Source organism: Panthera uncia, chromosome D2 (assembly GCF_023721935.1).
Source record: "Panthera uncia isolate 11264 chromosome D2, Puncia_PCG_1.0, whole genome shotgun sequence".
Lineage (NCBI taxonomy): Eukaryota > Metazoa > Chordata > Mammalia > Carnivora > Felidae > Panthera > Panthera uncia.
Genome location: NC_064818.1, coordinates 59,085,643 through 59,105,337, shown reverse-complemented (window position 1 = coordinate 59,105,337; position 19,695 = coordinate 59,085,643). Strand labels below are relative to the sequence as shown.

General features: G+C 43.3%; 1 protein-coding gene across 2 annotated transcripts; it reads right to left on the bottom strand.

Moving 5' to 3' along the window:
• Positions 1-981: 981 nt before the first annotated feature.
• On the bottom strand, positions 982-19,531 carry AS3MT (arsenite methyltransferase). Of its 2 annotated transcripts, XM_049645672.1 has the most exons (11): positions 19,461-19,531; positions 19,290-19,330; positions 18,861-18,988; positions 17,781-17,931; positions 17,027-17,163; positions 16,227-16,296; positions 14,558-14,639; positions 12,277-12,408; positions 11,776-11,918; positions 9,091-9,225; positions 982-1,201 (listed from the first exon to the last, which is right to left on the bottom strand). In XM_049645672.1, coding segments are annotated over exons 1-11 (1,125 nt in total). In that variant the 5' UTR covers positions 19,462-19,531; the 3' UTR covers positions 982-1,096. The 2 variants fall into 2 exon arrangements, with proteins under 2 accessions (XP_049501629.1, XP_049501628.1); XM_049645671.1 differs by having other exon boundaries at positions 18,861-19,330; positions 19,461-19,528.
• Positions 19,532-19,695: the final 164 nt, after the last annotated feature.

The window sequence follows — 19,695 nt, the reverse complement described above, 5'->3', positions numbered from 1 at the left end:
AAAATTATCACTCTTGGGGCGCCCGGGTGGCTCAGTTGGTTAAGCGTCCGACTTCAGCTCAGGTCACGATCTCGCGGTCCGCGAGTTCGAGCCCCGCGTCGGGCTCTGGGCTGATGGCTCAGAGCCTGGAGCCTGCTTCCGATTCTGTGTTTCCCTCTCTCTCTGCCCCTCCCCCGTTCATGCTGTGTCTCTCTGTCTCAAAAATAAATAAACGTTAAAAAAATTTTTTTTAATAAATAAATAAAAATTATCACTCTTGGGGCGCCTGGGTGGCTCAGTCGGTTGAGTGTCTGATTTCAGCTCAGCTCATGAACTCATGGTTTGTGGGTTCGAGCCCCGAGTCGGGCTCCGTGCTGACAGCTTAGAGCCTGAAGCCTGCTTCAGATTCTGTGTCTCCTTCTCTCTCTTTGTCCCTCCCCTGCTTGTGCTCTCTCTCTCTCTCAAAATAAACTTTTTTTTGTTTAATTATCACTCTTTCCCTGATCTGGTTAGGATTTATTACCAATAGTCACCACTATCTTGTATTCTTAAGGATGAACTGAGGTCAAAGAGATTTATTATTCATTTATTTTATTCATTCCATTGTGCAAAAAAAAAAAAAAAGTGTTTGATTCAAAACACCAATTATCTCAAGAGCACTCCTACCAAATTTGATTTGGCAAATTTTTTGGCGTGATTAGCATGATGTCAGTAGGAGCTTTGTTTTATGAGCAAACACAGTAAAAGTCCAAAAGGTGCTATGCAGGTCAGAAGGAAGATGTTCTTCCTGAGACCCTCTGCCAACTGTTAACTTCTGAAGCCTTTCTTGCTCATTGGCCAGGACTACAGGCTGCTTCTCAGTTCCATATCTGACCACTGAGTGGCACCAGAACTTTGAATTAGCTAAGATAGAGGAAAAACTCTCTAACCAGCCTATAGGCCATTTGCTACGAACCTTCAATTAATACCTTCTAAAAATAATCCGTTATTTTTTACCAGTGATCTAGAATATAGTGGCTTTTTGCCATTTATTCTTTCTTGTGGTCTGTGCTATGGAAAAGAGGAGATTAAAAGACATATGTAACTCATTCCTTAGCCTCCTGCCCTCATCTTCTGGTCAGCTGTAAATTGCGCCACAGCAACTTCCAGCAACATCAGGGGGACATCTGGACTTCGTACAGTCAGACTCTTCTGCAAGCTTGAATGGATCTGTGATTATATCCTGTCAAAAGGCAAACCAAAACAAAAGGACAAGTTAAAGGTGTTTTGAGGTACCCAAACACTAATATTTCAGTTTGACTTAGGTTGATTTAGCTAGAAGATAGATAAAATTTTATACTTCCGTGGGATCCTTGGGGTAGCAACAGTCATTCAGCTATAAAGGTGGCTGTCTCGGCCTGAAGCTTCTGATCAAGTTATTACTCCTTTCAGGGTAAGCTTCATCTCAAGCTTCTTAAAGGTGGTCCCTATGGGACCAGGAAAGTCGCGCTTGCTTAATTTTGTTTTATGGGAGTCCCATTTGTATGTGCCTTTCACCCTTCTGGAACTGAATCCTGAAATGCTGAAACTTCTTCCCTTCCCTCACTGTAATTTCCAGAAACGTGTGCAAGACAAGAAGGCAAGTCCTAGATGCCAGGGTCACCGTTAGCAATTGTTGATGTTCAGATGTTGAGATTGCCCGACAACGGCCAGCAAGATCTCAGGGCAGAGTGAGTGGAATTTTCAGGAGACAAGATGGAAGTCTTTATTTCTGCTCTGTTTACCTCCAAATGAGATGCCTCCAACAGCAGCACCAGTGTGGCCAGAGAAAAACCAGGCACAAAGGTAGGAAATGCAGAGCATGAACAAGCCACCTCAGATAACAAGAATGCATTCACAAAACATAAATGTACACTCTTACTATTGTTCGGTGGTCACTGTAAATAGGAGACAGGACAAGAGAGGCACAGACCCTACATCCGTGAAGGACAGACTTATGGGCCATTCCCTTTACTGAAGTAACTTGCTAAGGGCCTCGGCCTCCCTGGCCCTCAGTTTCCACCTTTCTAGAATGAAGAGGCCTGCCTGGATCTGGGCTCCCTACCAGGGAAGCCAGCATCCAGCAGGGGATCCCTAACCCTGGGAGAAGGCAAGCTATGTCCCTCACGTCCACTTGCTGCACTGGAATTCTTGGTCGGAAGAGTTACCTCTCCTCCTTTTCCCCCCAGGGAAATGAGTTTCCACTCTTCTTCTTCCCACCCTATAGCCTGTCTACTAATAAGAGACAGTGATATCCATATCACTTCCTAATGTATGCTCCCAGCCCTAAACGATCTCAAGACTCAAAGGAAGTAAAAGGTGAGACACCTTGCTGAGCAGTCCTTTCCAGAACCAGCATCCTGTGATTCTGTGAAAAGTCTAAATAGAGAGAGGTAGGACAGCATACTGGGTAAGAACGTCAGCTCTAGAATCGGGCGTGGGTTCAACTTCACCGCTTTCTAGCTATGAGACCTTGGATTAGTACATTAATCTGTCTGAGTCTGTTTCTTCGTCTGTAAAATGGGGATGCCAAGGGTTGTTGCGAGGACAAAATGACACGGTGCCCTGAACACGTTACCTGTTCAATAAAGACTAGCTCCTCTGTGTTATTCCTACATTGTCCGCGCTGTTACCACCACTGCCATTAACTGCCACGAGACGGTCCAGAGCACAGACCCTACGTGCATCATTTGAGACACTGCGGTGTGTGTGCCGAATGTAATTCTGTTCATAGCAAAACACACTTTCCTTGCCGGGATTGAAAACGAAGGAGGAGGAGGAGGAGGAGGAGGAGGAGGAGGAGGAGGAGAAAGAGAAGGAGGAGGAGAAGAGAAGGGGGAGGGGGAGGAAGGGCAGGAGGAAAGAGGAGAAGAGGAGGAAGAGGACGAAGGAAAAAGAAGAATGGCCCTCAGAAACAGTCATCACTGAGTCAATCCTCGGTAGGGAGCCGTGCCTTCCATTACCCTACGGAGGCAGCTGGTGGGAAGATGCATGTACCACCAGCCCACGCACAGCCTGCCTGTGCTGTGCTCCTGGTTTTATCAGAAAGGTCTTCCATAAAAAAGATATGAACGTCCTCCTCCAAGAGCACAAGGTTATATTTCTAGGACGCACAGCTGTTTCATTCTTTAAATCTTCCCTCACTGTCAATTATTGCCATTTCAAAACCTTGGCAGTGATCTAAAGACTTTGGCGCATCAGCAGGCTGAAAGAAATAAGGCAGATGAGAGAGGAGACAGCTGGGATAAACCAGTTTAAGTACGTGGCACCTTCCGGTTGGTATCCGAGGTCAGGAGGCCTCCTGTCCGCCCTGTGTGCACCACGAGGAGGAGGGTCAAGGAGAGCCAGGCTGGAAGAAAGGGGTCTCTGTGGAAACCATCCTGCTTAACTACATGTTTGCTTTTTGGTTTTTGTTTTTTTACAGCCCGAGTCCACTGGAAATGCTGTGGTTGGAGGAAACGTTCCCTTTACTTGTAACTGTAACCTTCTGACAGCTTTTACAGCTAGAACTCAGGAAGCCAAGTTCCAGGAGAATTAGAATGATGAAAACATTTCAAAATACATATTGATTCTCACCAGCAAGGTTTTGTTATTGGTGAGCTCCCAAGCGTTTCAAGATACCAATGACACATTTGTGAAAGGTTACGTGGACTGAAAAGTCCAAAGTCAAATTTCTCTACTTTCCAAAAAGGCATCTTCTTAGAAAAACAGAAGAGTAACAATAGCAGAGTACTCAAGAATTCAATAAAGCAAACACTATAAATCACTCTCCAGCTCTAGAGGTGGCTTCTATACTTAGCTGGGGCTTGATTCATGCTGCTAATTGTGGCCAAACGAGAACAGATTAGGGTTTTTGGCTCACGGGTTCCTGCCTCTTGGGTTCAGTTAAACTTTCCCAACGACAAATTTACCATTTTGGAGAGTGATCTCTAAATAAGCTTTGCTCTTAAAGGCAGCTTATAATGTGGGGCGCCTGGGTGGCTCCGTCGGTTGAGCGTCCGCCTTCAGCCCAGGTCATGATCTCATGTTCATGGGTTCGATCCCCACCTGGGCTCTGTGCTGATAGCTTAGGGCCTGGAACCTGCTTCGGATTCTGGGTCTCCCTCTCCTTCTGCCCCTCCCCCACTCATTCTCTGTCTCTCATAAAATAAAATAAAACATTGAAAAAAAAATTTTTAATAAAAATTTTTTTAAAAGACTGCTTACAGTGTAACAAAAAGAGGAGAAAAAGACATGAGTTACTCGTGCATCAATGTATGCTCAATGTATCCAAAATTACTACAAAATACAAGCAAGAGAGTAAAATTTCATGGCAAAAGATTCAAAAATTTCTGGGCCAGGGGAGAAAGGGTCTGTGGGAGAATGATAAATCCTAGAACACAGTTCGAAGTGACCAAGAATCTTAATTAGCACAAATCTGTAACTATTTCTTGAGTATGTATTATGTGCCAGGCATCAGGCTAACATTCTACATATATCATTCCAATTGAGCCTCACATCCTGAGGGAAAGAAGTGATTATTGCCTTCCTATTACACACGAAACTGAAGGTGTAGGGAAGTTTGGTAACATGCCCAAGATCACACATGCATGGCAGAGCCAAGGTCTGAACCTAATCTATCTGACTCCAAGGCCTGTGTCCTTACACCCCACGCTCTGCCACTATCCTTGCATAAATATCAGTATCTTATTTCTTTGGGATTCCAACATTCAGTGCCTTGAGATGCATCACTGATAATACTCTGGTGAATGTTAGAAGTTCTATCAGCCAAAAGAGACTTGAGGGGGCTTGGGGTGGTTCAGTTGGTTAAGCGTCCAACTTTGACACGCAGTCTGTGGGTTTGAGCCCCGCGTTGGGCTCTGTGCTGACAGCTCGGAGCCTGGAGCTTGCTTTGGATTCTGTGTCTCCCTCTCTCTCTGCCCCTCGCCGGTTCACATTCTGGCTCTCTCTCTCTCAAAAATAAATAAACAATAAAAAAAAAAAGAGACTTGGAATCCATCACAAAGCCTGTTCTAAACAATACAATATTATAAATTAATAATTGATATTAAAAATAATTGTGATAGCATGAATGGGGGAAAGGATTAAATATATAAGAGAAAGGCAAAAAGGGATGCTATTGTCTATCATAACTACCTATGTGTCTTCTTCATAGGGTAGTTGTAGAAATGACATGAGATAAATACTGATAAAATGCTTGAGAAAATGCTGTATCAGGGGTGCCTGGTTGGCTTAGTCAGTTGAGCGTCCGACTTTGGCTCAGGTCATGATCTCACCACTCTTGAGTTTGAGCTCTGTGCTGGCAACTCAGAGCCTGCTTCAGATCCTCTGTCCCCCTCTCTCTTTGTCCCACCCCCACTTGCTCTGTCACTTTCTCTCTCTCTCAAAAATAAATAAAAACATTAAAAAAAAAGAAAAAACTATACCAATATTTCAGATACTAGAATAATTCCAAAAATGAATCTAAAGTATTTTAGAAAATGTCATTTTAGAAAATAGTCGTATATTGGCTCAAATATACATTCAAGAAATTGATGTATGATAAAAATTAGCTTTTCAAAACAGAGGAGAATTGATTTAAGAAATGGATAGGAAATTTTGAACTAGTTAATATTTGGGAAAATAGCCACACTGTACCTCAATATTTAGGCTGAAATAATCTCCAGTGGTTTAAAATTTTTAATGTGAAAAGCAAAGCCATGAAAGTACTGGAAGAATCTTCATGACTTTGGATTAAGCAGTGGATTCTTCTTAGCACTGACACCCAAAGCACAAGCAATCAAAAAAGAAAAAAAGAAAAGTTGGACTTCACCAAAATTAAAAAATTTTGTGCATCAAAGGACATTATCAAGAGAGTGAAAGGACACACACAGAATGTGAGAAAGTTTTGCAAAAATATATCTGATAAGAGTCTAGTATCCAGAAGAGATAAAGAACTCCTACAACTCTACAATAAAAAAACAACCCAATTTAAAAATGGGCAAAGGATTTGCAACAATGTGGATGGAACTAGAGTGTATTATGCTGAGTGAAATAAGTCAGTCAGAGGAGGACAAATATATCATTTCACTCATATGTGGAATTTAAGAAACAAAACAGATGAACATAAGGGAAGGGCAGTAAAAATAAGATAAAAACTGAGAGGGAGGCAAACTATGAGAGACTCTTAAATACAGAGAACAAACTGAGGGTTGCTGGCAGGGTGTTGGAGGGGGGATGGGCTAAATGGGTGATGGGCATTAAAGAGGACACTTGTTGGCATAAGCACTGGGTGTTACAGGTAAGTGATGAATCACTAAATTTGACTCCTGAAATAATTATTACACTACATGTTAACTAACTTGGAGTTAAATTAAAAAAAAAATTTTAATAATAAAAAATAAAAATGGGAAAAGGATTTGAATAGCATGTCCCCCGAGAAAATGCACAGTCAACAAACACATGAGAGGATGCTTAGCCCCACTAGTCCTTAGGGAAATGAAAATCCAAACCACAATGAACTACCATTTCACATTGACTAGGACAACTACAACCAAAACTAAACAAGGGTGCCTGGGTGGCTCAGTCATTTAGGCGTCTCTCTCTTTATCTCAGCTGGAGTCTTGATCGTAAGGTTGTAGAGTTCAAGCCCCACATTGGACTCCATACTGAGTGTGCAGCCTACTTAAAAAACAAAAAAACAAAAAAAACCAACTAAACAGAAAATAACAAAGTGCTGGCAAGGATGTAGAGAAACTGGGATCCTGTACGTTGCTGGTAGGAATTTAAAATGATGTAGCCACTGTGGAAAACAGTTTCATGGGGCTTGAAAACGTTCAATGAGGAACTACCATACAACCCAACAATCCCACTACTAGGTATAGACCCAAAAGAATTCAAAACAAGTACTTCAACAAGTACACAAAGCACATGTCCATTCGTGTTCACAGCAACGCTACTCATAATAGCCAAAAGCAGAGACAACCTAGTCATCTATCAACTGAATAGATACATAAAATATGTTATATCCATGCAACGAAACACGATCCAGACACAAAAAGGAATGAAGTACTGACACATGGACAAACCTTGCAAGAAGGAAACCTTAAAATTATGTTATGTTAAAGAATCTAGACACAAAAGGCCACGTACAGTATGATCCCATGAATAGAAGATGTCTACAATAGGCAAATCCAGAGAGAGAGAGCAGACGAGTTATTGCAGAAGGCTGGGAAGAGGGGAGACTGCAGAATGACTGCTTAATGGGTATAGGATTTCTTTCTGGGGTGATGAAAGTTTTCCGGAACTAGATAGTTGTCATGGCTGCACAACCTTGTAAGTGTACTAAAAGTTACTAAATTGTACCCGTTAGAGTGGTCAAAATAGTGAATTTTATGTTATATGAATTTTTCCTCAAAATTTCTCCAGTACTAAAAGAAAATATAGGTGGGGTCCCCGGCTGTCTTAGTTGGTAGAGCACGAGACTCTTGATCTTGAGGTTGTAAGTTCGAGCCCCACATTAAGTGTGGAGATTACTGAAAAAGAAAATCTTGAAAAACATAAAATTTTTAAAAATTAAACATTAAAATGAAAATGAAAAGAATGGGGTGTCTGGGTGGCTCAGTCGGTTGAGCGTCCAACTCGGTTTCGGCTCGGGTCATGATTTTGCAGTTTGATGAGTTTAAGCCCCACATCAGGCTCTGCACTGGCAGTGGGGAGACTGCTTGGGATCCTGTCTCTGTCCCTCTCTCTTTGCCCCTTCTCCATTCACTCTGTCTCTGTCTCTCTCAAAATAAATAAACTTTAAAAAAAATAAAAGACAATATAGGTAAATTTATAATACTCACATGGAGGTCTTTATAAGCATAACATAAGAGACAGAAATCATAAGGGAAATGAGTACATAAAAATTGAAAATGCCGGGTGCCTGGGTGGCTCAGTTGGTTTAACATCTGACTTAGGCTCAGGTCATGATCTCACCATTCATGAGTTTGAGCCTCACATCGGGCTCTGTACTGACAGCGTGAACCCTGCTTGGGATTGTCTCTCTCTCCCTCTCTCCCTGCTCTTTCCCTGCTCATGCTCTATTCTCAAAATAAATAAAACTTTTAAAAAATTGAAAATGTCTGTTCAGGAAAAATAAGCAAATAAAAAGATAAATGGCATGCTGAGAAAAAGTATTTCCAGCATATAATAGATGGTCTGTTACAGAACAGTAAGAAAAGGCAAAATACCACTCTAATAGCAGATGGTTCAAGGAATTACAGAGGAAGTTCACAACGGATGAAACATAAATGGCCAGTAAATATACCAGAAGGTTCAATATATGCAAAATAAAACAACAAATTATTTTTTGCCCATCAGACAAGCAAAGATTAAAAAAAAAATACCTAACATTAGTAAGAGGGCAGGGAAAAGGTATTCTCGTGCATTGGAGGTAAGCATGTAGATGGGTACAGTCTTTCTGTAGGGCATATTGACTATCTCATGAAGACTTACAAATATTTGAATATTTGAATAATATTTTCCAAGGTAGCTCTTAATCTTTTTTTGTATCTGGACTCCTTTGAGAATCTGATGAAAGTAATAGACCCTTTCTTGAGAGAAATACACATACATGCCTATAATTTTAAGGGGTTCATGGATGCCCTCAAGTCTATTCATGGGGGCACCGGGTTAAGAGTCTCTGACTTACTGTCTGGATTGGAAAAATAAAGTTATGAAATTAATTCAAATCATTTTGTAGATACAAATATGCTAGAAATGATTTATAGTGGCCAACTAAGGGGCACCTGCGTGGCTAGTCGGTTAAGCATCCGACTTTGGCTCAGGTCATGATCTCACCGTTCGTGGGTTCGAGCCCCACATCAGGCTCTGTGCTGACAGCTCAGAGCCTGAAGCCTGCTTGGGATTCTGTGTCTCCCTCTCTCTCTCTCTGACCCTCCCCCACTCGTGCTTTGTCTCTCTCTCTCTCTCTCTCTCTCAAAAATAAACAAACATTATAGTGGCCAACTAAAAGAATAATGATTTGTTTCTTGTTTCAGTAGCCTGTGGCAAGCATAATGTTTTTTTTAATTGTTCCGTTTGAGGGTAGGGATTGCAAGTCAAACAAACCTTTGATTCTAATGCAGAACACCCTCTACATGTTGACAGCTTCTCTCCAATTGGTCTGATCAGAAAATCTTGGGCAAATCGTGAATTCTTCAGGATAGCTGCTGTTTCTTCATCCACTTCAACAATTTCACCCTCCTGAAGGGTAGCAGAAAAAAAAAAAAACGCATTTTTTTTAATGTTTATTTATTTTTGAGACAGAGAGAGACAGAGCATGAACGGGGGAGGGTCCAAGAGAGAGGGAGACACAGAATCTGAAACAGGCTCCAGGCTCTGAGCGGTCAGCACAGAGCCCAACGCGGTGCTCGGACTCACGGACTGCGAGATCATGACCTGAGCCGAAGTCGTACGCTCAACCGACTGAGCCACCCAGGCGCCCCAAAAAAACGCATTTTAAGATATGCCACTTTAATCTCAATAAAAGAAAAAATACGCAAACGTTTTACTAAGGAGTGGCCTTTTAGGATGAAATACTATACCTTATAATATGATTTTCTCTTATGTTCAGACCCTGCTGCGAGTTTCATGCTTATTTCAAAATGGAACTGACCAGTGTCATAACCAGTTTTTGTTTGGTGGCAAAGCAAAAACAAAAAACAAAAAAGACACTCATTGCTCCAGTTGCCAGTCTCTCCAGAGACAGATGTAGAAAACCACTCTTATCTGAGCTTCACCTTATTCATCATTAAAATAAAGTTTTAAATTAAAAAATAGTTCTTAACGTGTTTTTCTGTGCGTCCAAGGGTGCCCGGGAGGTGTATAAAGGGCTCATGCCTTGGGAACCAGGAGATTCTGGGTTACCTAACCCTTCCCTTCAGATAAACTCTGCTTTCACCCCTTCATATACTGGGGTTATATAAAGCAATGTCTGACGCATGGTTAACTATTGGTGTTTTAAAGAAGATTTAGCTTTAAAAAATAATTCTGCTATTAAAACTTTTTTTTTTTTTTTTGAGAGGCACTGTATCAGAGTGATGAGTTCAAAGGTCCTTCCCACTTTGATTCTGTGGCTCTAAGGAGCAGGCAGTACATTAAGGCGCAGTGGATCGGTGAGAAAGCATTGGTGACAAAGTACCAGCGGGTAATTAAGAAATCTTTTGGGACCAAAAAAAAAAAAAAAAAAAAAAAAAATAGAGGTGGAAAACAGTAAACCCTTCTACCTTTGGAATGAATAATAACTATCTTGTCTTTACTGAGTTTTAAGATTCTATTTTTTTTAAAGTAATCTCTACACCTAACATGGGGATCAACTTACAACCCCGAGATCAAGAATCGCACGCTCTACTGACTGAGCCAGCCAGGCACACCTATATCATTGTTACTCTCACAGAAATTCTACACAGTAGGTATTATTACCACCACTCTTGCAGTGGAGCCAACTATATCTCAAAGAAGGACTTATTCAAGTTTACCCAAGTAATAAATAATAGAGCCAGAATTTGAACCCAGGTATCTGATTCCAAAGCCTATACTTTTCCATTTTGAGGAAATAAAGCCTATTCTGCAAAGAGTAGTATTTTTTAAATGTTTTTTTAAATTTTTTTTTAATGTTTTATTTATTTTTGAGACAGGGAGAGACAGAGCATGAACAGGGGAGGGTCAGAGAGAGGGAGACACAGAATCCGAAGCAGGCTCCAGGGTCCAAGCTGTCAGCACAGAGCCTGACGCGGGGCTCGAACCCACGGACCGAGAGATCATGACTTGAGCCGAAGTCAGACGCTCAACCAACTGAGCCACCCAGGCGCCCCCAAAGAGTAGTATTAATATCAACATGTTGTCATTAAATACTAACAGTTCCTTGATTCTATGAGACAAGTGAAATATTGTTGCACTATTGTGCAACTCCTATTCTTTTCCATCCTTCTCTCTATAATTGTCCATCCTTTTCCATTGTTTCTCTATAATTCCATTAATCTGATGTCTGAAGGATGCTTCCCATCCTTCCCATCCCTTTCCCATTTAAGAAAAGACTTTTCTTAGGTGTGATAGCGATACTGTGGTTATATAGGAGAATATTTTATTCTTGGGAGATGCATGCTGAAATATTTTAGGGTAAAATGTCACAATGTCTGCAGCTTACTTTGTTTTTTAAAGTTTATTTATTTGCAGAGAGAGAGAGAGAGAGAGAGAGAGAGAGAGGGAGAAAGAGAGAGAAAATTCCAAGCAGGTTCTGGCTGTCAGCGTGGAGCCCGATGCAGGGCTTGACCCACCACAGTGAGACCATGACCTGAGCTGAAATTATGAGTTAGATGCTTAACTGACAAACCATCCAGGCACCTCTGCAACTTACTTTTAATGGTTCAGTGAAAGCATACACACACACACACACACACACACACACACCCCAATACCAGAAAACTGAGAAGCAATGCAAAGTTAAGAAAAGTACCTGGATTCCCAAGGCACCTGGGTTCAGCGTCCGATTCTTGACTTTGGCTCAGGTCATGATCTCACAGCTTCTTGGGTTCGAGCCCCACATTGGGCTCTGTGCTGCCAGCACAGAACCTGCTTGGGATTCTCTCTCTCCCTCCCTAGCTGCCCTTCCCCCAGTGTACTGTCTCTGTCTTTCTCAAAATAAATAAATAAACTAAAAAAAAAATTTTTTTTAATAAAAAAAAAGAAAGAAAAAGTACCTGGATCAAGGGTAAGAATAGAAAGAATACCCAAAGTACAGAAAATTTTATTTACCTTAAATGTGAAATTTGCATCAAATATTAGTTCTTTTTCGTGTCCTGTGATTCCTCCATTGTAAATAACTTGGCATCTTTCGGCTGGTCCTGTCTTACGGAGTTTGAAGAGGCGAAATGTTGCAGAAACAAAACGACAGTCACCTGAAACAGAATTTACCCATGATTCAGCTGCAGCACCCAAATGGCTATTGGTTTGCTTAGCAGATGAAGAGCATTTATATCATCAAGGCGATTTTCTTCTTTGCATGCCATGAGTTATCTTTCTGGCGAGTTCACTTTATTTACTGCATAACTTCGAAGTGCTTTATACCAAACTTTGGAGGTTGCTGTTAAGCAGAAGACAAGATGGGGGTTTCCGGATGATCCAAAGTCTATCTCAATGGGGCTCACTCACTACACACTTCCTAATCACCACATCTGAACCATTTAGGGAGCAGTTTTAACGTCCCCCCCCCCCCCCCCCCCCCCCCCCACCCCCCCCACCCCCGCTCTTTCTTACCGATCACTCTTTCTAGTTCCTTGTTTTGAACTGTAATGAGGTTGGCACTGACCAAACGTGGGCGGCAGAAACCAATTTTCTGGGCAAGGATGGCAAGGTCCTTCCAGTACAAAGCACCACCCAGGCACTCACCTAAAAACAAAGAAAAATCACATACCAACCGAAACAACTAGGTGTTCAGGAAATTACTCTTCTGTCAAACTGATGAGGATATGGTGCTTGTTAAAACATAGGGCCTAGGGGGGCGCCTGGGTGGCGCAGTCGGTTGAGCGTCCGACTTCAGCCAGGTCACGATCTCGCGGTCCGTGAGTTCGAGCCCCGCGTCGGGCTCTGGGCTGATGGCTCGGAGCCTGGGGCCTGTTTCCGATTCTGTGTCTCCCTCTCTCTCTGCCCCTCCCCCGTTCATGCTCTGTCTCTCTCTGTCCCAAAAATAAATAAAAAACGTTGAAAAAAAAAATTAAAAAAAAAAACATAGGGCCTAGGGGCGCCTGGGTGGCTCAGTCGGTTGGGCGGCCGACTTTGGCTCAGGTCACGATCTCACAGTCCGTGAGTTCAAGCCCCGCGTCGGGCTCTGTGCTGACCGCTCAGAGCCTGGAGCCTGTTTCAGATTCTGTGTCTCCCTCTCTCTCTGACCCTCCCCTATTCATGCTCTGTCTCTCTCTGTCTCAAAAATAAATAACCGTTAAAAAAAAAATTAAAAAAAAAAAAAAAACATAGGGCCTAGAAATAGAAGAAGGTCCTGAGTGTTCCCCCAAGATCTTAGAGTCACAATCAAAATCGCATATACTAGCTAATGGCCTCTGGGAACCATTCTTCAAGACGGTCACTAATGGGCTAGTTCCACCCAGCTGCAATCCTATTTTGGGATTGAGTAGGTCACAATCTGAAAAGCACTATCTATGTGAGTAAAAAACATATAAGAGATAATTTACAAAATTGCCTTTTAGCTCCAGATTATCATAATGATCTGCTACTAGAACAATAACTACTACTAATATTCATACTAATTTTTAAATTTGTTACATCAACAAATCAGAAACAACCCAAGTGATTACCCATAGAGAAATGGTCAAATGAAGTACGGTACAGCTATATACTACAGTTGTATAATACAAACATTTAAAATACATTTTTAAAAATCTTAGGCTTAGGACACATGCTAAATAAAATTATAATACTAAATTCTATATACAGCATGTTCCCAATTTTATTTTATTACACACACACACACACACACACACGTCCTAAAAGGATGTATACTAAAATGTTAAAGAGGTTATTACTAAGTTACATAAGTAGTATTTTTTCCTTTTTCTTTTTGTGTTTTCCAAAGTTTTAACAAGATTCATTTATTACTGTATGACAAGAAAAAAGTTAACGTAATTTATCTTTTTAAGTTTATCTGTTTCAAGAGAGAGAGAGTCGAGGGGAGGGGCAGAGAGAGAGAAGGGGACAGAGGATCCAAAGTGGGCTCTGTGCTGACAGCAGCGAGCCCGATGTGGGGCTTGAACTCACAACCCCGGAGCTCAAGAGTCTAAGGCTCTACCGACTGAGCCAGCCAGGCTCCCCTAAAAGCAAGAACTTTTGATTTCATAGTCAGATTGACCACACGCATGCCTTCATCTCCTTCAACTTCCAGAGACTCTGTTAAAATGACAGTGAGGAAATAAAAAACACAATAACGATGCGGACAGAAGGCGATTGAGGGGGCTTCGGTTCCAGAACGGTTGCCCTCATTTCCGTGCTACAGTTTTGAAAGTACTTTTCAGGGGCGCCTGGGTGGCTCAGTCAGTTAAGCGGTCAAGCAGCCGACTTCAGCTCAGGTCATGATCTCGCGGTCCGTGAGTTCGAGCCCCGCGTTGGGCTCTGTGCTGACCGCTCAGAGCCTGGAGCCTGTTTCAGATTCTGTGTCTCCCTCTCTCTCTGACCCTCCCCCATTCATGCTCTGTCTCTCTCTGTCTCAAAAAAATAAACGTTAAAAAAAAAATTAAAAAAAAAAAGAAAGTACTTTTCATATCCACTATCTCATTTAATCTTCATAACAGCCCAATAAGGCAGATTATATTATTATCTACATTTTACAATTTGGAAAACAATGACTCCAAGAGACTAATTAAATTGTCCAGAGTGTCCATACCACTCTGGAATGGCAGAAGTGGAAGATAACATAAGCCTAATCCCACGTGTCCCCATGTCACAAAGCCTCATCCTGGATATTAGCAGACCAGAGCTCTGTACCTGAACAAGTATCTGCTGTAAAACAAAACAAAGCAACACCTACCCCACAAAACTCGGCGTGTCCTGATTTCTTCTGGCAATTCAAGGCTAGCATAGACGTCACTGAAATACAGCTCCCCTCCATGCTGAAACAGCAGTATTAGTCCAAACAAGGTTAAAGATGACATTAGTCCCAGATAGCAAAGAAAGGAATGAGGAGATAAAATCAATTTTAAAAACCAACAGAACTAACAAATCACAGTTGCCTCCCTAGTCACAAGCAGTAACCGCATGCCAAGATTTTTTTCCAGCGCCCTACCCATCAGGTAATAAAATGACTTTCCAAGAGTGTTTCTCTCCTAAATAAAGAGACTCAAGTTACTAAGAATCTTTGCCAGTCTGAACCAAACGCAGTCCCAAGTAGGTATATAACTAGTGGAAATAAATGGTATTCCTAAATTCTTCTAAAAATTATACAACTTTTGTGATGTAATAATACACTATATTTTTTTAAATTTCTTTCATGTTTTTAAATGTTTGTTGATTTTTGAGAGAGAGAGAGAGAGCGTGTGAGTGGGGGAGGAACAGAGAGAGAGGGAGACACAGAATCCAAAGCAGGCTTCAGGCTCTGAACTGTCAGCACAGAGCCCGACGCGGGGCTGGAACCCATGAACCGCGAGGTCATGACCTGAGCTGAAGTCGGATGCTTAACTGACTGAGCCACCCAGGTGCCCCAATAATACACTATATTTTTAAAATATTGTCCTTAAAATCTCAGACATATGAGTGATCAGGAATTTTAAGATTGTATTTAGCTAATCTCAAGGGCTTAGAGTCTAGATTGAACAGTAATGTCTCCACCTTTTAGAAGTACATCTTGCTGAAGATAGTAAGCTGGTCTATAAGGTGGTATGTCAATTAAGACATTATTAAATCATTTTTACATATTCTTGTTTGATCTCTCCGACAGCCCTAGAACCCCCAAATCTCAGAATCTCGTATCTTCTATCATGAAGATACACGTCTCATGATATATACGGAAGGTACGGAGCTCCAGCAAGTTCCCCTTTTAGGAAATAGTTAATTTAAAAGTTCTACCTTCTTTAACTTCCTGAAGATCTAGAATCCTGACAGAGACAAAATAAGCAGCCGTGAGAAACACTATACAAGCTAGAAGAATATATTCATAGCAGCCTCTAGTAGTCAGTCCCAAAGTTCCTGTAGGTTCTACAGATGCCATCCCAGGAGCATGTACAGCAGAGAACAGGAGGAGAGACAGCAATAAGGCAAATATTTTAACATGTTCAATGACAACCACGACTCTCAGATTTATGACCATTTACAATGTGAGAGGAAAAAGAATCCATGTCTAGGGTATTCTTGCCACACCCCTTTGGCCATCCCTTTTTGCAAAATTTTTTAATATTTTATTTATTTTTGAGAAAGAGAAAGAGAGAGGCAGAGACAGAGGGAGACCCAGAATCTGAAGCAGGCTCCAGGCTCTGAGCTGTCAGCACAGAGCCCAATGCGGGGCTCGAACTCACGAACCGTGAGATCATGACCTGAGCTGAAGTCGGACGCTTAACCGACTGACCCACCCCAGGCGCCCCCCCCCTTTTGATTTAGGGAATAAATTACAATAGTTTGAGCTCTCAGCTCAAGGAAGCAAGAATAGGACAGGCCCCACTGCTCTTACTGGCACGTAAAGCCCACTTGTCCCGACCTTCCCTCACCTTCAGCACTCGGTGAACCTCCTGTAGCACTTGCTGCTTATCAGGCACAAGGTTAATGACACAATTTGATCTAAAAAAGAACAGATGGACTGTCAGGCAAATTTGCACACTACCCAGAGCTCTTCAAATCCTTCAGTCCCTGAAGATGTCCTTCATTGTTTTCTCAAAGCTACCTCATTCTTCCTACCTCCCTCCTCTCTTCCCCACACTCAACTTTGCCCCCCAAGTTAAAGGAGATAGGCAGTGTTTAAAAGCACAGTAAATTGTTAGCAAACTTGAGTGTGCAGGAAAAGAAGGCAGGCGCGCTGATTTGTTTCTGCCCTCGTGGTCACCTTGCAACAGCACGAAACCTGGGACCAGATGCCTGCTGCACAATGTGTTCCTTATGCCACGTGGAAATAGGCGAAATTCCTCAAAAGCAGCTTGGTCAGGCGTGTCACGTGGGCATGATTTGACAAAACCTCAAAGGAAAAGGGGAAATGCAGATCCCTACACCTTGGTGTGACGATAATGCTAAAGGTAACCGGTCAATGTGTTATTGTATGAGCAGACTCAGTGGTCCTGCTGGTCTTTTGGACTCATTGGGTTCATGGTTAAGTTTAAAATCAGTTCTCTCCTGGGCTAGTGCCTTCTGAGGTCAGTGGACCACAAGCGCCTGAGGGCAGCTCCCTCCCTTTGTGAAGTCAGGCTACGTTTAGTTTAACATCTTAAATGAGAGAAGTTCAGCAAAAGGTGATGACATCTGTGTTCAGTAGGAAATAAGCTATAGTCACAAAAGCTATAGTTATGTAGAGACCCACATAACAATATCATAACTCTCATTCTTGATTCCAGTCTCCTCCAACTTCTCTATGTAGCCACGATGAAAAGTCACGTTGGGGGTCTGGAAGCCATATTTTTCCATGTGATATTCAATATACTTTTTAGCCACTTCTACCTAATAAAACAAAACCCAAAAAAGCATATGTGAATTTGATAATCATTTTTTTTAAATATACTACTTTTTTGTTATAAGTTTCCTGCTACTCATGGAATATACTTACCCAAGACTATTTTGGGGAAATGTTCAATACTTCTCTGGGCATGTAGTATATATTACAGCCTGGGATAACTCAAGAGAGCACAAACTCCCTGCTCAATACATGGATTTTTCTTTAATTCAGTAGGCTCCACACCCAACATGGGGCTTGAACTCATGACCCTGAGATCAAGAGTCACATGCTTCACCAACTGAGCCAGCCAGGCACTGAACGAACTCTTCACCCAATAACAAAATCTTTCAAGATAGATAGTAGAAGGAAGGGAAAAATCGGACTCTGTTGGGTCATCAGGAAATACATAGATCAGGTCAAACCCCTGACTCTGTTCTCCCAGAAGAGCCCCTAATTGTCAAAGTTCTCAGCTTTCGGGGCAGGAGGCATACTGGCACAAATGAGCATCGCATTTAGCAGCCTTCTTAGATTATCCTTGAAGAGCCGCAACGGAAACAGCTCTATCTCTAAAAGAATGCCTGTGAGAAGTTTTTCCTCCTTGTCCTCCAAACCACTGCCTCACCTGACTCTCTGTCATGTCTATTCCAGTGACATGTCCCATCTCACCAACCAGCTGACTAAGCGCATAGCAATCTCGGCCACTTCCACTGCCCAGGTCCAAAATCCAGCAGTTTTCCAGATGCTCGGGGATGACCAGACCACAGCCATAATACCTGGGAAACAGAAACTACATACAGATCCCCCCCCACATCCTTCTGACCTCCGTCCTTCCTTTCTGTCCCTCCTTCATCATTCACTGGATTTCTATTTAGGTGTTTAGTTTCCCCCATTAAACCGGAAGCTCCATGGACACTGGGACTCTCTCTGCTTTGTTTACCATTATATTGTCGGGCACTGTACCAGGTACAAGACAAGACAAGGCATGTACCAGATACATGGCAAGACAAATAAGCCATTTACGGTAACTGTGGAATAAAAACATTTAGTTAGGCATTCGCTGAACATTTACTACAGGTCCAGAACTGGGCTAGGCACGGAAAAGAAATGTAACACAAGATTTCTGTCCCCTAGGGGTATTTAACTGGGGAGGTAAAACATGAGCACAGAAAACATTTCCCATGATTTATTGACAAATGGAGTGGCACAGGCAGTAAGCGCTCTAGTGGTTTAGGGAAGACGGGGCTCAAGGATTGGAGAAGTCTTCACAAAGTAGGTAGGACATCAGTGAAGTGTTGGAAGGGCAGGATTCGGAAAGGAGAAAGGGGAAGGAAGGCATTCCAGATCAACAACGGCATGTGGGGCAGGAGGAAGGGAAAGGTCTGGCTACAGCAGTGTCGTGCATCAGAGGGGGGGGGTGGGTTGGGGGGGGGGGGGGGGGGCCAAACCTGACAGCCTTTAATGTCAGGTCCAACGTGTATAAATGTATCCTGAGTAAAGGTGGGTGGGAGTGAAGGGGGCGGGTCATTGGAATTTCTTAGAGCTGGTAAGATGATCAGTGCTGTACTTTACCAGTTTTATGATAGACAAGGCAAACTGGATGGATTGGAGGAAACGGATCAATTCCCTAGGGACCGTATCAACTCTCTTGAAAAAGCTGCTGTCTAAAGTCTTTAGCGGGCGGGGGCAGCCCAGGGCACTCTACCTCAGGGCTACTTCGTCATGTACATTATTCAAGGCTTCCCGGATGTGCTTGGGGACCGGCCTGGCTGCCGTGACACAGGCATTGGTCTGGAGGTCCGCTGATTTCTTCAGCACCTGCCCATAGTAGGTCTGACCAGGGGGCAAGGGCGGGTGGGGGTGAGGAGAGAGAAGAGCCGGCGCTGGAGAGCGCAGGGTAACGGCTCCCATGCCCACCACCCCCATCTCCACACATTCAGGCCTGGCTAGGCTTGCTCCCTGCAAAGCTCTAAGCTCAGACTCTGCCCTGCACCCTCCCCTCGCCCCTCCCTGATCCTGGGGTTGGGGGGGGGGGGCGCGGCAAGGGCACAGGCCGGGCTGGGCTTCCAAAGGCCTAGCGCTCCCACTCAGCCGAGGCTCCTTCTTGGCCATTACAGGTCCTGCTTGCTGGCACCTGCACATCCTTCCGGATCTCAGCGTCTCGAGGGGCGGCCACTGACAGAAACGGGGGAGGGGGCAGGCTAGGATAGAGGGGTGGTTAAGGGGCACGCTGGCGGTGGTGATTGGCGGGGGGTAGTGATTCAGGGGCACGGGGGCACGGGGAGGCGAAGGGCAGCACACTCACTGTCTCCTCGGCTTCTGGACTCCGGGACTTGCGTTCCCGCAACTAGCTCCCCGGGCCCAAGGCTCCTGAGGCCCCGCCCCCGCGACAGGCAGGCCTGACCTCCCGCGGGGCGGGCTTCCTGAGCTTGAGCAGGTAGGTGGTACCAGCCCGCCCACCCCGTGAGGCAGGAACCTGCCGCCGCTTCCAGCAGCTTCCAGCACAGGCTGACCGCCCTACCTCACCTCGCGTTCTGGCC

Coding starts and splice junctions, on each gene's coding strand:
- AS3MT (XM_049645671.1), bottom strand. CDS start 19,297: ATGTGCAGGTGCCAGCAAGCAGGACCTGTAATGGCCAAGAAGGAGCCT. Junction 14,640..16,226: donor AGGTTCACCGAGTGCTGAAG/GTGAGGGAAGGT, acceptor CTGCTGTTTCAG/CATGGAGGGGAGCTGTATTT. Junction 1,202..9,090: donor GTTCTGCATTAGAATCAAAG/GTTTGTTTGACT, acceptor GCCTTTTGACAG/GATATAATCACAGATCCATT.